Below are 17,973 nucleotides of genomic sequence, written 5' to 3' on the forward strand. Positions count from 1 at the left end.
ACATGTGTTTGCCTAAAACTTTCTTATCTTTTTCACCCACATTTTACGCACAGAGTTCTTACAAAGGGGGAAAAATGCGAAATTTATATATTTTTCTTCTTTTACCTTTTTTAATAGTAAAAACTATTTTATTGAATGGCTATTATCCCCGGATAAAATTATGTAGCAAAATATATATTATGCTCTTTACTGATTTAACATGTCGATAAATTAATTATATAAAATATATTTAATTAAAAAATCCAGATAATTTAGACTGACACCGTGACCAAGATTTTTTTAAACTTTGCCGTAAATCACGAAAAATTCAAAAGCTTTATTTCTGCACCTCTCATATTTTATATTTTTACCAACATATCGTTACCGTCATACCGAAATCAAGCGTAATTCACAATTTTATGCTATTTAAAAGTTTCGCAGCTTATGAAAAATCAAGTTCATGGATTATGAAGCGCCCCGTAATAACTCTGCTTTACGTTTCGTGAATTAAACATTCGTGCTCGGGCAAACGCTCGCTTAGCCCAATGAACCGAGTTTAGGGATTACGTTCTTTGCATAAAACGGGAATTATAGCGCGGGGTAGTCAGAAAAATGCATCGTCCACATTACTCATATCTCTGAACGAAATATCACGCAAAATATTTCATAAAATCTCAAAATATTCCGTGCGCGGTTTTTCAACTTTTCCATCACGTTGGAAAAAAGTGGACATATAACCGAGCCTTCAATCTCGCGTGAGGGAGTGGGATAAATGTTCGTAATGAGATAAAGGGGTATCCCCCGCGATTCTGTCGCGCGATTAAAAAATAATCGCGAGGCAGAGAGAGAGAGAGAGAAAGCGCGCGCGCGCGAATAATAAATTTTGCGTCTTGCCGGGGGAATAAATCAACGGCAGGGGACTCGCGCTCTAATTTCGTTCCGATGGCGGCGGAGAGCTGCGCGCCGTTTCACGCGGTGGCCCGCGCGCGCAAAGATAATTACGAAATGAGATGCGCCATCCATTAAAAATATATTTCTGGCCGCGCACCCCGCGGGGAAGTCGAATCGATTAACATAATTGCTGCAATTCCACGATACGATACGCGGGGAAAAATACTCGCGCGCGGCGCGAAAACCCCTCGTTTACGAGGGTGTTGTTTGTACACCACGGTAGCGCTATTTTTGCGCGCGCGGTCGCGTAATCGCCGCGTGCGGGACGGAGCGGGGAGCTGCGTGATTACGGGAAAAGTAAGAAGAGGAACGGGCCTCTCTCTCTCTCTCCTCGGTACTCGGTCGACATTCCACCGTGGATTACACCGGTTTCTCTCGCCGCCCTATATTTTCCTCCCCTTCGGCCCGCCGCGCGTCGCCGTTTCTGGTGTTTAACTTTCTTGCGTAAGCAGCGAAACAATCTCCAGTGTCGCGTCGCCCAGCGCGAGTATCGACTTTGAAACAATATTTTCTCTTTTCCCGCGCACGGCTCGCGCGGAAGTTCTTCGCCCCTCGCCGTCGCCCTTAATCCGCCGCTACCCCGGCAAATATTTACGTCGTCGTCTTAAGTGCGGATCAAAACGCGGCGGATACGACGCGCGTCGCGTTGTTTGCGCGTCGTCGTCCGTGTGCGTCGCATTTCCTCGCGCGCGCCCCCAACCAGCATGCGCCGTGGTGTTTTATCGGGGGTTTGGCGCGCGGGGAAATCGAAGTAGAATAAACAGCGACCGATGCTCGATTTCGCCCGACAACGGGTCAATTTATTCGAAAGTACATTCTTTCATTTCGTTCGCTAATCCGCGTTTCCATTGACGTTTGTTTGCTCTGTATACGAAATACCTTCATCCGTTTCTCGCGACAGAAACGCCGCGACCCGGTTAGAGCGTTCGATTTACGTTAAATCGAAATTTATTTCCGCGCGTTCGGAATGAAATTGAATGAATTAATGAATTGTATCGGAACAAAAGGGATGGAGAGAAAGAGAGAGAAAAAGAGAGAGCAAGTATGCACGCGCGAGAGGATTCCGTACTTGTAGATCAAGTATCATCGTAATCGCCCCGGCGAGATATTCTTTATTCGAGCTGCGCCGTAATTAGATTTATCGATATTCGCGATGTACTTCTTCATTATTATCGTTGATTAATCCCGTAACGATGAAACGTTATGCTTTTTTATCGGAACGCAGTATATGACTCGACAGTGTAACATCGTTATACAACCGTCCCTAGCTTTTTTTCATTTTATTTTCAATTCCACGGTGAATTGGCGCAAGATTTATATAGAGGGAATTTCGTAATTTGTGAACAAAACATTTGAATTGTTAAAACAAATTCAAACAAATAATAGTTTTACCAACATTGCCGGCGTACTGTCTCAATATTTTTTTTTCTTTCTAGAAAATGAATAAGTTGATTCTAATTATTAACTAACGTGTTATTTATCCCAGTTTCACGTCTGAAATAATATTTAATTTCGTTAAAAAATATTCTCCAAGAAATCTTCAACAAAAAAAAGAATAAACAAAATGAAAACAAAAGTAGGAGATTAATATGCGAGAAAAATCATCAGCTATCACAGTTTTGCTTACAGCTGTAAGCGGATAATACGTTGAGAGTTATCGTTAATGTTTAATTTCATTAAATCATTTGCGCGTCGTGCTCTCTTTTATCTCAACGTGACGTTCATCAGAAATATGTCTCGACGAAGTAGTTCGAAGATAGTTTTATTTCCCGTCAATTAGACATAATCCCTGTCGGGCACACTTCACTGTAAACGGCAGTCAATCACGTAATCGGCCTATGTCTTTTTTTTTTAGCGTCGCTTAATCCGCGGAGATTGAACGTGGAAATTGCAGCTTCGCCGCGAAATTAGGAAGACGTGTCAACCAGATGAATCGACACGCAGCGGTAGATTAATCATCTTTCGTTAATATAGAGATCAATCGGATATTTAACTATTGTCAATGGACCAAATTGAATAGTTCGAAACTATTGTGAATGACCAATGCGACCAAAAATTTTAATTGGAAAAGATCCCGTCTAGAAATTATCTATCGAATCAATGTCGATTTCACATCGATGAATGATCGCAAATATACTGTCGAATATATACTGATTGATATTTTTGTTATTTTTGTTCTTATCATAATTGTTATTATGTTAATTGAGCATTTGCGAATATTTCTGTTATAAATCTTCTACTGTGTTTTGGCCAATTCATTATACAATCACTACATCGAATACAGTATTTATTTATATACTGTGTTTTCAATTTTACATCGATTCGATGTAAAATTGACCGAAAGACGATAGAAATCTTATAGAAATATTGGTAACTGCTCAATTAATCTAAAGATAACTATGATATAATGAGGTCGAAGATGACAAAAAATATAAACCATGATATTCGACACATCGGCCTTTCATCGTGTCGACGTTAAATCGACTAATTATTTCTGTCTGGGATGTAATTACGCGTTTCTCTCGTACTTTTCGATTCTTTTCTTCAATTTTTAAATATAAATTAAATAAAGGAAAAAGGCTGTCTAAAACTTTCGCGATATCTTCTACAGTGTGTGGCGAAAACATAGTAAATATGTGAGAAAAATTCCGAAAGTTTAGACACGCATAGGAGAAAACTTTCTAGCGGTGACAGATGCGTTTTTAATGTATTAGAGACCATAGACGATAAAGTAGCTTAACTTGGCATTCATGCGGACAGTTTAACTTAGTTATTACAACATTTGTTCACGCTCACATTTAAAATAATAGAATAATCAAAAAAGTTACGCGTTGCTATAAGAAATAATCAAATGGTCTCAGTATATTTTTTTAAGAAATAGTACGTTTTTTTCATTTCTCTATTTGAAAGAATTAGCTATCCACATGAATATGCATTAATATAATATTCTTGATAAAGAGATCAAGGGATTCTCTCTTATCTACGACTGTAAATTCAAGTTTATGCGCTGCCGAGAGTAGCTGGGCGGAATGTACGTTTGCGCAGGAACGAAAATTGTTCCATCAAGGAACACACTTACGGTCTCCTTGGAATCCGCTAAACGCTGACCGTTCCTCCACCAGGTAACGCTGGCCGGCGGCCTAGAACCGGAAGTTGTGCAGACCAAGTCGTACTTCTTGCCCGCTGACAACGGTCGGTTTCCGTCAATTATTTTCACTTCCAACGGGCTGACTGAAAATTATACAATTCACTGGTTAAACAATGCCTGACCTTTTTCTATCCTTTGACAAAATGCTTGCCAAAAAATATTAAAACATTTCACAAAATTTGCATAAAAAGAATTTTTATTTTGTTTAAGTTCATCAACTTGTATTAGCATGGTTTTCATATAACCTAAGTGATAATGATGTAAAATGTCGAGGTCACTTTTATTTGTTACGTTGAACGTTCTAAGTGAAACGGAAAAATGTCAAGTATCACAAATTATGAATTTCAGCTATACAGAAATGGTTCCTAAAGCTAAATTAAAACGGACAGAAATTAATAAATTTTAGGCAGAAAATATTCGGCATACGTGCCGAATTGGAAAGTCTCTTCAGGTGCACCTATACATATACCTCTCTGCAGTCGCGTAGCCGCGGTATGACGAATTTTAAGCGTAGGATCATAAACTCTCCCTCTCCTCATTAATCCTACTGCTCACGCGCGCTCTCTCTTTTCCGCTCTCTTACTACTTTATCACGCGCTATGTATCTTGCCGTGCGATAGCTCAGGTACCATAACAAAGTGAATAACTTAATTTAGAGCGAAGATAATTAATCTTGCGTCCCATCTTGCGCTCTTTTTCAGGACGATTCAAGTGTTTCTCAAGGCGACTTAGCAATGAGCGTTTGCAGATCTTTTCCGTAAACGTAAACTCTTCGTAACACTCGTAAGTCACCATACAAGTTGATGTACAAAAATGTATAAAGCCGAAAAAAATAATCGATAATCTCGACAATATAGCATATAAGTTTTCTCTTACCCGCAAGATGAGTTTTTTTCCACGTTTCTTTATCATCGCAGACTTTTTCCGAGTTAAATAAATTTCTCCCAAACCTCCTTTTCGCATTTCAACAAAATGTCTCCAATTTACCGTTTCCGCTTCTCGACTGGATGTATCGGTTTAAAAATTTCGCGGTAATTCCGGCGCCTAGCAAGACAAACTAAAAAAGGTCCGCAATTAATTAACCCCACTCATTCTTCTAACGTCCCCGCGATAACGGCGCGAGTAAAATTAACCGCCCGGCTGCCCTCTACCGCCGCGCCGCTCGTTTCTTCGTTATAGCGGGTCGCTGGCCGCAAGACGCGTACCTTCCTGCACGCCAAATTGACGTTGATAAATCCTCTTTGTTATAAAGCGATACATCATCGGCGCGCACTTCGGCTCGCGCACGAGGAATTGAAGTTATTCGGAAAATTGTCGCCGCGGCACTATATATAGAACGCCGAAGTTACATATACTATCGAAATATCGACTTCTTGCCAATACTGAATAGTTACACTTTATACCTATTCTCTGATATTAGAATTAATCATTATCTCAGCTATTCTTTTTTTATATGCTTTAAAGTCACGATAATTTTAGTATAATTTTAATATAATACATTAATGAAATAAAATTGATATATGCATGCTAATGTATAGCTCAAAAATCAATTCAAAAGCATTTTAAGAGAAATTACGATTATTCCGCGCGCGAGGCAGATATAATGTTGAATAGATATTATTATATAGATATTAATAACATGAGATTGATGCAAATGTATCTCAAAAATCAATTTCAAAACATTTCAAGAGAAATTACGATTATTCTGGGATAGATATAACGTTGAATAGATATTATCTTCTATATTATTGGACAGTGGAGTTTGACAAACATGTATTTGACACTTATGAAGTTATGTCACACGTATACCATAATTCGCGTGTCCTCTGAATTTTCCAGTAGCCGCGCGGATAAAGATTTTCATCCGGAGTGCGTTGAACCCGGGGGGGGGGGGAAATTGCGGATCCGTTGCGTTGCCCTCGACTATACCCGTACGTTGCACGCGATGTGACTGAGAATTTATAGAGGCGCGAGTAAGGCGATTGTCGATAACGGCGGCAAAATGACCGCGAACGATGGTTTTGTGGATACTGGAAGCCCCCGGCCGGGCAAATCGGTAATGGTAAACGCTGCTGCGTACAGCCGTCCGAAGGCTTTGGCTATTGTATTTATATAGGACCATACATTATGGAAGTTCCTTGATTTACGGCGTGATATGGGCGGCGATAAGCGTCACAAGCTGTATGGACCGAAAATATCCGTACGGAAACGATCTATCTTCGTCGTTCTTTTAAAGTAATTTTCGCACGTCCATTTGCGGATCGCGCGGTAATTATTCGCGAGAACGGCGTATTCCGGCGCGTGACGCGTCGAACACAGAGAGCGGGAGACGCTGAGCGAAAACTTGTCGGTCTTGAATAGCATCAATCGGAGTAACGGACGGGTATGCGCCTCATAAATGACATTTATTAATTAAAAAGAGTGGTGTTGCATTTTTGCCCCGCTTCCTCAAACCATCATCCGCCCCCCTCCATCCCGACATAGGTTCCGGCCATCCGGCAAGGAAGCGCATAATGAAATTAATTAAAGCCGATTTCTATCTTCCTGCCCACCGTGCAAATCCTGCAAGGCCGATATTATTCCGCCCTGCAGTTTTACTTCCACTCAATAATTCAAGATCGATTACAGAATTATGCCGCGTGCATACGCTTCATATACCTCAATCGCTCGTAATTTCAGCTTTATCGTGAATTTATTGGCGGATAAAGCGCGCGCGCGCATTTTGGAATAAAAGGATTTTATTGCTATTTTGGGAAAAGCAGGTATCTTATCGCGGCTTTTCGAGAATTATTGTACTTTCTCACAGTACGCTCAATATTTACATTTATATACCGAAATGAAAAATTGCGGATACTGAAAGAAAAAAACTTTTGACAAACGGAATGATGTTTCTGACACTTCGTGTAAAAACGAGTCAAATTAAATTTGAAAAAGATTAGAAGCGGAATATATCCCATTTCTCGCGAAATTGAATTACATGGACTATCGTATTCTTATCGTAGACTCGTTGAAGATAGAAACCACAAGCTTCGATAGCTCGCGTGGAGCTATACCGCAAGCGCACAAATATTCCAGTTCAAACAGCAGCCCCGCACAACAATATCTTTTTCCGTCCCGAAGAGTCTGGCTTATCGAATAAATGGGGTTTCCGAACTCCTCGATTCAATTGAATAGTGATTTTTATCATAAGTGAAGTATAGGTAGCACAAGCTTGTATTCAGCACATAAAATATCGTATTTGACTTTTATCTTTTATCTTTTTTGTTTTTAAAACGACAGAGAATTCCTCTAGACGAATAGAGGATGTGTTCCGAAACTATAATTAAATAAGCATTTAAACCATATTTTTAGCTCGTATAAATTAGCGTTATGTGAAATCGAATAGAGGATACATTCCGGAATTATAGTTAAATAAGCATTTAAAAACTACATATTTTTTGGCTAATATAAAATTACTCTCCTGTGATTCGCTCGTGTGAATAATTCAATTGGAAATATGTGGCGACCGTTCCTACTTCGGTCAGCCCGGTCACTTCGACGAAAACACCTTCATTTTGCGAGAAAGAAACTCGCTTAATCACACCGCGACCGTCGCCGCCGCAGCCGCCGCCATCACGCCTAGACAGCCCGATTGCCGGCGTAATATTTCAGGCATTCTAAACCGTCGCCACCGGCAATAAGGCCGCCTTCCCCCCCGACATTGCCGTCGCCGTTGCCGCCGCCGCTACCACTTTCCCCAATTTCCACCCCCTGAGTTACGGCTCCCGACTAATTTACATGACTTGCACCGAACTAATTCGAGCGGCGGTCGATAGCGCGCCGACTAAAGGGGTTAAAACGACGTTTACTTTATTACGTAATCACGGGGAAACCTAATATTGACGAAGGCGCGAGGGAATGACGGCGGTGGCGCGGTGGCGAGGCGAGATGCCTTATACCGATCACCCGTTCGCTCCGCTTCAAAGAGCGAGGGAGGCTATCCGTCCGCCCGTCCTCCGTTGTGATGCCGCGAGTCTTTGCGCCGCAGTTTGTTACTTACGATTTGCAATTCTGCCGGTGTTTGAGTTTACGGATTGAGATTTATGGACTCACAATCGGAGGGGGTGAAAGGGGGAAGAGGAAGGGGGCTAAAACGAGGCGAGACCCGAGCCGACACGTGGTGGCTACGTGCACGTATACGTGAGAAGCGTCCTCGTTTGCATCTTAATCAAGCGACCGTTTCATTAACAAAATAAGTCCTCGGCATGCCCGGTTAATTAATGCCAGCTATAATGTCGCCGCGACGTTTAACCCTTTTTGAAGCGTTACGTCATCATCCTCTTTTCGCTGGCTCCGCACCGGCAGTTATCAACCGAGTAAATCGCGTATACGCTTATCGATCATCACGTGTTTGCCGGACACCGACGGCCGAGTCTACGATCAGATTAATCATTGTCAATAATTTATTTGCGGTAAGGAAGAAAAACTTACGAAGATGGCAGATCTATTTTCTTGAAAGAAAAGTGATTGATTTAGCAACGTGGTAGATTTTTAAAAGTGACTAACAGCTGTAATTTATTTTTCATGATTTCTTCGTAATTGATTATGTTATCGGGCAGGGCAAATGCATTAATTGTTTATTTTAGCAATCCTCCAACGAAATTTATCAGTATAATAAAAATGAGAAAAACAAATATCAATAGGCAACCGTAGATTTTCAATGCATAATTAATAATTAACAATAATTAATTACAGTCATTTTTAATACTAAATCATCATTAATAACGTGATGATAATTTATAATTAATTAAAACAATTATGTAACGTTAATGTAATTGTTTCAAAGCGTTATTTTAAACTGAACATATGTTATGTGTATGCTATACTGTATAACGCATACATATGCTTAATACATATGTACATATTATGTACAAATTTGCTTTCAAAGGGTAGAGGAAATACGCGTAACTTAAGCAGATTAACCTGCATTGCGGAATTGGGTGCATCTCTCCCTCCTTCGTGCCCCGCAAATGTGTTTTCGCTTATTCAATAATAATACTAATAATAATATTAACAGGCAGACGTATCGGCGGATGGGTGTGGATTCAGCATGGCTTTATCCACACGGCGCACACACGTGCACAAGAGAGTTACAAATCATATTAGCATGTTGGCGGATATTAGTGGATTTAGCTGTCATTTCAGAGCAAAATTCCACATATCGCACGTCTATGTATTAAATCTGCTTATAACGGTAGGCCAATCGTCATGTAAGACACGCGCCGCCAATCGTCGTTGAATTGCGTATATGCCATTCGACACCATTAAAGATGCACCATTAAAGCGTTCAATTATACAGACGTAAGCGTTTACGTATCTGAATATTCACCCGAATACACCTGAATATTTATAAGTGCACCGTTCTAATATTGTTCTCATGAATCGCGTTAATAAGTGACGCCCCGTAATTCAAAACGTTATTTTAGATCGAAAGTAGATCATCATTAGGTGACGCGTAAAATATTTAATTCTATTTATCTCGGCTGTTGTATGAGTTTATTTCCGTGTTGCTTTGCAAAACTTTTTTTATAGAACTAAATCGAATTAGGAGGACAGCACTGCAAATCCAAGTGTGTTATTTTTACACGCATAAACGTCTAAAAATAACGCATTAGAATGAAATTCTTTTTACATATGTTTCTTTATGTGATGAATTACATTTAATACGTTCAATCGTGTTAAAGAACGTAATTTAAAACGGCAAGAAATGTGTGAAGAGTGCTCCAGCTAAAATAACACACTTAGATTTGCCGTGAGGATCTTTCAATTCCCCATCCATTGATTTCTTTCTCGCACGACACACTTTGTCTTTTTTATTGATCAAACATACCTGTCAAATAGGAACACGGATCCAGCCGGATCCCGCAGGTACACAGAGAATTAAGCGTATAATCTCGACGCATATATGTACGGCATATGTACCGCTATGGCTCCGCCGCGCGCACACACAGATGCTTTATCTTTACTCGCTAAGTTCATCCAGCAACCTGCGAAATCGGGATACGGCTACATTGTTCCCCAGGCCGCGTGTCATCGCGAATGCCGTAAATGCCGTATCGCGCGTGCACCTGCGGGAAAATTTGTTCCACGCAACCGGCTGTATCGCACCGACCGACGTTCCGTGCCATTTCGCATTTAACCGTTTTCCCCGCGGATCACGTCCCACGGGTGTACACAATCGGGTAGGAAGTCGCAGCCTCTCTTACCTAAACACCCGGTTCACGCACGTTACACACGTTATTTTTGCGCGCACCTCGCTGCAGGTTTGCAAACGGCCTCTCGGGATCATCGGCCATCAAACGCAATTAAAACCGTATCAAAACTATCATGTACAAAAGAAACATATATCCAAGCAATCGTTACGCGATATTAGAATTCCGTAATCGCATACCAAGGTCGTTACGTTTAAAAAATAATAAATTTAACAAGAGAGAAAAAAAAACGTTGAATTTATAAAAGAAATTTTGGTTGTAATTTTTTAAGCAGGCGACGAAACTCTCTTTATTTTCCAAAAGTTGACAATATATCCTTCCCAGAGCGCGCTAATCACTTCTGAAAATGCAAGAAAATCTGCTCCAAGTTCTGGTGAATATTTCGTGACAACAATTCCGCGGCGTAATTTCTCGTAACGTTGTCGTCTATTTCTGCAGTGCTAGTTCCGTATCTCTTCGTGCACGCACGGCGCGCGAGGGAAAAGCATTTTCCTCGGTCGCGAAGCCGGAGCTCCTCGCAAACTCGTTGCGACCAACTTTTTGCACGATGTACACGTCTCGTTCGCGGCGCGCCGGGCGACCGAGTTCTCGGCGACTTCTCGGCGTACGCCCCGGGTTGCGCGTGGAAACGGCAAATAAGCCCTATTGTCTGCGGTTTTAACTCAATGAGCGACGTAATTTCCGCCGGCCGGAGCATCATAAATATTCATTAAGAGTTAATTGTAACACAGTTCGTCCTCTCTCGCGGATAAGCAACGCGGCTCGATCACGCGCGCGAGCTTCGCGCGTTAATCCGCGGGAATGAGAACCTATAGCGGCCGATTATTCCGGCAGGTGATAATGCCAGGAGGACGTGTAGACGAGCGTCGTATCGATCGACGTCGGAAAATTGCCTCGACGACACCGACCGGTTTCCACGGTTAAGATGTGTATAATTTATTAGCGGAGTGCTCTCTGTTCGAATACGGACGTTGCGCTGCATTTGGGAATAGACCGTAACCGAAAATTTGACGTGCCGCACGGCAAATAGTAATCCGAGCTAACCGCGTAATTCGGATTGACTCTCTCATTCGAGCGACCCTTCGAATTCCGCTCCTAGAAAAGAGAGGGCAGGTAAAATGGGGGGTTAAGCCTTAATTAACTGGTAACTAATGTTTGCGGCCACACGGGTCTTTATTCGTGCGCAGAGCTCCCTCAAACACTGTTCGGGTAATACACCGCCGAACTTCTAGTCCGTTAACGCGCAAAGTGAATCCTTACGCGGCCCAAGTAATTTGGAGTTCGATACAGTTTACTCCGGGTTTGCGGTCGAACTTTTCCGGGTTCCACAGCCGCCGGGGTCATCTCTCAAACGCGGTTGCAGACGTACAATCTCGCGGTAATAGATTTCTGACGTCGCGAAATGCTCGGAAATGATAGCTCGGTTGCATCAACTCGAAATTCCTGATCGGGCGCGCGCGCCAAGGTCTTTGGTGAAAATCATGTTGAATCGCACGGAGATGGGCTATTCCGTGGCTTCCTATCCCCCCTGCGAACTTTGTAACTATTAATAGAATGAAAAATCGTGAGGTGAAAATGGCATCGTAGATCAAAGATGGGAATAATGGCGACGAAAAAGAAACGTAACTTCGACCCTCGTGAGGGTCGCAACTTTAGAGAAAAATCACTGCGACCTGGACGAGTGGACGGAAACCCTGTCAATCTCTAGGCTGACAATGGGTCTCGCGGGGTGTCGAATGCCACACGAAACAACACTTCCATTTAAGCACCGGCCATGCGGGGCCGTGAAGCTCCTCAAGACAAGGGGAAATTGGATGAAAGCCGTCGTCGTAACCGGCGAGAAGGGGAAGACGGGTAAAAAAAGCATGGAAGGAAAATGGTGTCCGTCGCAAAAAGGATATCCGACTCTCTTCCGTTTTACCCGCGCCTTTCTACCCCGCGGTTTCTACGAGCTCCTTCAGAATCGACCCTCAACCCTTAATTCCCAAGATCGGGCGCCGAGCAATTAAGATAATTTGATTGTAAGAACAGAAAGACTTGAACAGTACATACAAATGTTTTTTCATGATAATTTAATAGCGAGAGTCTCTCTCAACGATAGCGTTTTATATAAATATCTATATTTTTGTTTGCTATTGCTATAAATATAACGTAAATTATCTTAAATATTTTAAGTGCAATTAAAATGTATTATATTTTTAATCTTGTCCTTAAATTTTTTACAGTTCTAATAAAATTTTAGCACAAGCTAATGTAATTTTCTCGCTTGGACACGTTTTATTTAATTATTAGATTTCTTAATTAGAAAATGGCGACTTTTAACGACCGGAAATACGTATTTGTGTTAAAAAGTATTAACAGGACCCATCTCGATTCTTTCTCCACCACGGTAATGCTACTTAAGTTCCCTCAAAGTGCAAAAGCTTGTTCTTATTCGTTCGTAGCTTTTTTTTTTGCTTTCTCGACATTATCACATTGTTTATGGAATATATATTTATTTATATTTTTATTGTAAAAGAAAGTACGGAACCACGATAGAATTAGATTCGCCTCATTAATGACCACGAACGATTGCGCGACGGGGGAAATGGAGGCATGGAAATGGAGGATCTTCAGACAGAAGTATTGAAGCATTGATGGTTTTTAAAGGGAGAGCTATTACAGCTAACCAATCGGCTACGGCGAACGGGGATGTGCTCGGATAAAACGAGGCGAATAGTGATAAAACCCCGTTTGCTGATTGGATCTTTCCCGATATTGACCGCGCTTTTATTACTTCCGTTCCTTCGTACCTCAACGTGCGAGGAATATGATATTCTCCCGCGGGAGAGAGAGCTGGCAAATATTTTAGGACTTTTGAGCGAGATATCAAGTTATCGATAAAATTTGAAACAGTTGGATACGATAGACCTTCTTCGCGCGGATATTCCTCGAAAACGGACGTTAAAGAATTCGGGGGGAGGGGGGAGAGACGCGCAATGCTTATCGGAAGGAGGAAAGACAAAGGGAAAAAAACTTTAGAATTGCTTTTTCAGCCGCGCAGCTTGCGCGTCCTGACAGACGTCGCGACGAATTAACTTAAATTGACCCGCATTTGCGAACTATGACAACCTAGCTCGGCAACGTGCATTAAAGTTTTCTCGCGGTTGCTCGTCGCGAGGAGCCTGTCGGTGACACTCCGTCCCCCGAGACTCCCGTGATTCTACACGGTCTAACTACGTCATTCTGCTCATCCTTCTCTCCTCCATCGTTAGCGCGCCCTTTTAGAAACCGATGCGAAGTCTGCGCACGTATACGTGTACACAGTTTGCTCAATCTAATTGATTATATGAATCTCTATTTGCGCGCGACTGCGTTTTGCAGTTTACATATATAATACATGTACGTAAAAAGGTATATATTAGAAAGCAAACGTATATATCCGTAGTTTACGTACTGATGACTGCCTTCTGTATACGTGCGCACGCTAATGACTATCGATTTCCAAGGGTACCGTATCGTTCCTCCGCGCGACAGAACGGTTGACTAGTTGACGATAAACAAGGCAGACTCGCGTCGCATAACGAGACCGTTCATTAATCCGCAATTCCGGCGGCTCAGGGATTTGTCGCGCGCATTATAACAAGCGGGCTCGCTGTGTCACACGCGTGTATTGGACGCGGGTACGAACGGGGGATGATATTGCGAGTACACCACCGAGAGACCTCGAGGCTCCGTCGCGAGAACCTCGTTTCGGGGAAAGGCGGAGATATATGCCGCTTCACTTCTCGAGCATCGCTCTCGCGCGATGTAAGTCCAAAGTAAAGAAAGATTAAATTATGTAAGCAATCTTTTTTCTCCGAAAAAAAGCCCGTTCACCGTGAGTGACGAACGAAGTGAAGAAGTTGTCTATTTCGCCTTCGCTGGGAGAGGATGAATCATTCAAGGGAAACGTGCAAACAATATTTCATTCTGACTTGCGAGAATTGAGAGGACATTGGATAGCTTTCGACAGGGTACAGAAACTGTAACGAAATTGTTGCGCGAATAGCAAGTGCTGTCTCCTGACTTGGTTGAGAGAGAGAGAGAGAGAAAGAGAGGTACCTGTAACTGTATATATGCTGTCCCCCAAACGTAAACAAGGAACTACGAAAACGCTCAGTAAACTCTAAGGAGAGACAATATCATAAGTTCAATTGGAATTAGTCTAGACTCGCAAATACTTGCAATTCATCTTGTAGATAGCTTGATTATTCCTAGAATATTGTACGTAGTAGTCATGGAGAATGTGCAAACTATATTTATACGTAGTATAAATATTTTGTATAAAACAGACTTTTAAGAATATAGGTCATTGTAGATTGCTAATGAGAGTGAAAATAAAGCATGCTAAAATAACGTACAATTTAATTATTTCAATTTTATAATTCAACGTAATATACAATATATGTGATAATTTAACTATATATCATTAAATTATACGTTAAAACTGGGTTGATTACATAAAATTTTCAATCTAATTTAGTCAAAACTGTCATACGCTGTAAATAAATTTCACATGATGTCATTTAATCCGATCCTCAAACATCTCTAGTCGTATCTTTATAAATGCATTAGATTATATTGGACAGAGCTCCCTTTCGATGTCTCAACTGGCTCATCTATTCTATTTTGCATAGCTCATCCGGAGTGACCATCAGCGCTAAACGTCAATTTGTCGCAATGTGGTATATTTAAATCATAATCATTTTCGCAGGTCAATTAGCATCGGGAGAGTGGTTAGATGTGCTGTTAGATTGTTATTTGCGCGCAGCACAAAGCGCAAATTGAGTTTCAAAATGGCGTGTGGCCGTGATAGCTTCAATTTCATCGTGTTCCGTCTGTTCTCAATGCTTTTCAAGAAATTGCGGCGAGATGTACCGCGCCACGCTGTGCACTGCGCGCACTATAGCGCCGTAATAAAAGCACCCGAATGCTTTTCTTTCAATATTAATACATATGCGTTCTTTCCCAGATGAACTTTTGCACCGTGAGTGAGACCGTCGCCTTTATCAAAATGAAACTTTCTCGACATATTCCTCAGCCCCGAAGTACCGTGCGTTACGTGTTCCATGAATATCTAGAATCTGAGTTATCTGCCGATATAACGTGACGAAGCAATGAACAACAATAATCAAAACAATCCCAGCTATTTGCGAAATTATTACCGGAACGAGGGCAGATTCTTTACCCGTCTGTGTAAATAACGGTGATTGATATTAATTTCGTTTTTCATTTTTATTAATTAGTTATTGATCGATCGGGTCGTAGCATTTATTTGATAATCGGGTCATTATATTTAATGAAATTCTTGAGAATTCGTTGAATAATTTCAAAAGCGGCCATTATTAACATGGCGAGTCAAAGCTACTTTTGACGAGCTTCCGGGTTTTCATGAAGAGCCGATGATAGGCTTCCCTTGCCCGGAGCTGCTAAAGTATTTCCGTCCTCATTCCGATGTGTCGCCCGTCTCTGTACGTGTATGCGTAAAAAGTTCTATTTTGTTCATCCTACAAGACGATTCAAGGATCAAGCAGAACATCTATCTTGCTTGCCTTGCAGATTAAACAAGTGCTATAAAAAATGGCGCAAAATTAGTTTATTAATACCATCGCAAAAATTGATTAATTGGTTCTTTTTGCACCAGATTATTATTATTAGAGATAATGGAGTAAAAATTTAACACATAATTAATTTTAATTTTAATATCAGAATATTATTTTAACTTTAATTAATTTTACGTAATACAGAGACGCTACTACCATGATAAAGGTAATTAGGGCGGTGTAATAAATGGCACGAATATATTATATGTGCAAAACGAGTTGGTGAGGATTCTTGTAATTACAAAAGAGGTAATGAAAAAAATTAATACTGCGACTATAATCTATCAATGATTATTTTGATCTGAGATTATCTTCTTCTAAGGTACACTAGCAATGTTTTCTCTTGAATCGCCCTGTAAGGGTTACTCGTAAGAGAGAATCCTAGACTTTTCGCCCCGTTCTTTTGCTTTTACGTTTCCATCTTCCATCTTCTCTCTCTCTCTCTCTCTCTCTCTCTCTCTCTCTCTCTCTCTCTCTCTCTCTCTCTCTCTCTCTTTCTCTGTTTGAACTGCTTGGCAGTATTTTCGTAGCTGAAAATTCAGGCCAGCCGCGAGCGAACGCGGAACATCTCCTATTCAGCGGTTGTACGCCTATTCAGACCAAGTGGAAGAAGGAAGACTGCCGCATTTCAACGGGCACCACCGTGGATCATCGTGGCTCGTTCCACGGGAAATGCAAACACACAGCCACACAGGAGCTTCATGCTGTTTTCTCACGGGGAGTTGCGCATGAAGACGTCGTTGATATCGCGCGCCATTCTGCGCGGATTAAGCGACGATAGGGAAATAAAACCATGATAGCGAAGCCCCCCCCCCACAGTTAATATGTAAATATTAAAAAAAATTATTTTTTAATATTTACCAGAGCAATATATTTGTATATCCCCTTTGTAGTAGTTTTAATAGAGTGATAACCGTCAACTTTTTCGGTCCTTATCAAGTCCTATTTTCTTTGTCTATGCTAACATCCCTTTCTGGTGACTCACAAAATTGATCAAGTGTTTCAAAAATTATGAAGACTTGTTTAGAAACTTGTATTATACTGAAAATATATTTTACTTGTAATGACAATGTACAAATTATAAACATTTGTTTTACATACCTAAGTTTTTTCTGTCTCTTTTTCCCCCTTTTTCTTATAATATATTATAGATATTTTCACGAATTTTTTGAAACAATCGCTCGATTTAATCAGCAGCTGCATAATCAATGCATTTCAATATTCAGATTTTTGAATATATTTTTAAATATTATCGCTATTTGCTGTTATAGGAAAATTCATTTTAGTATGAAAACAGATTGTTGAGAATACATTATAACGTGAAAACAACATTATTCTTCGTTTATGGAAAAGCATCTCTCCTGGAGAAATAACAAAAACATCATGTAATAACATATATAATATAATGTAACGTCGATGTCTATAAAAAGGTGTGATTAATTAACTAAATACATATATGAATATTTCAACATTTAAATATTGCGAGACATCTGAATATTCAATAGAGATATTCTTTAAATATCTATACTGTATTGTGTAGATAATAACTGGTACTTTCATCATTGCGAGATATCAGAAATAACATTTGATAGAAAAAATATTGTTGAGCATATTCTAACATTATTTCTACAGAATACCGCGAATTTTCCCACTTTAATCACGGATCTATTTTTCTTTCATGTTTTACACATACGCTCACTTATTTTCGATAAAAATGTCAGTTATACCACGTTTCGTATCAAAGCCACCCGCGTCTCCTCCATTTTCGCCGGATTTATTATACGCATAGTACATTTTCTATAACGCGGTTGTTTAGAAAACTAATGAAGCGCCGAGTTTTTCGCAGAAGATATTATTTTCCGTTATAATGCTCTGTTGAAAATGTTTTCTCGCTATAACAAACTCCGGATAATAACAAGTCTCGAATAATTGGCTAATTAGTTGATTAACGAAAGAGTAAATACGCCATGCTTGTGCATGATGCACGGCGTATTGTTTTCCAATGTAATTAGATTGCATT

The 17,973-nt window shown here is 40.6% G+C and overlaps 1 protein-coding gene across 3 annotated transcripts in view; it reads right to left on the reverse strand.

The window, feature by feature from the left end:
* LOC143905965 (neural cell adhesion molecule 2) overlaps positions 1 to 17,973 on the reverse strand; it is a 262,418-nt gene that overhangs the window by 14,711 nt on the left and 229,734 nt on the right. For all 3 annotated transcript variants that reach the window (XM_077421646.1, XM_077421648.1, XM_077421647.1), the window contains one exon: positions 4,010 to 4,161. In XM_077421646.1, coding sequence (XP_077277772.1) covers positions 4,010 to 4,161 — 152 coding nt within the window. The remainder of the gene's footprint in view (positions 1 to 4,009; positions 4,162 to 17,973) is intronic.

Source organism: Temnothorax americanus, unplaced genomic scaffold (genome assembly GCF_048541705.1).
Source record: "Temnothorax americanus isolate GAGA-0224 unplaced genomic scaffold, ASM4854170v1 Scaffold7, whole genome shotgun sequence".
In the NCBI taxonomy this organism is placed as follows: Eukaryota; Metazoa; Arthropoda; class Insecta; order Hymenoptera; family Formicidae; genus Temnothorax; species Temnothorax americanus.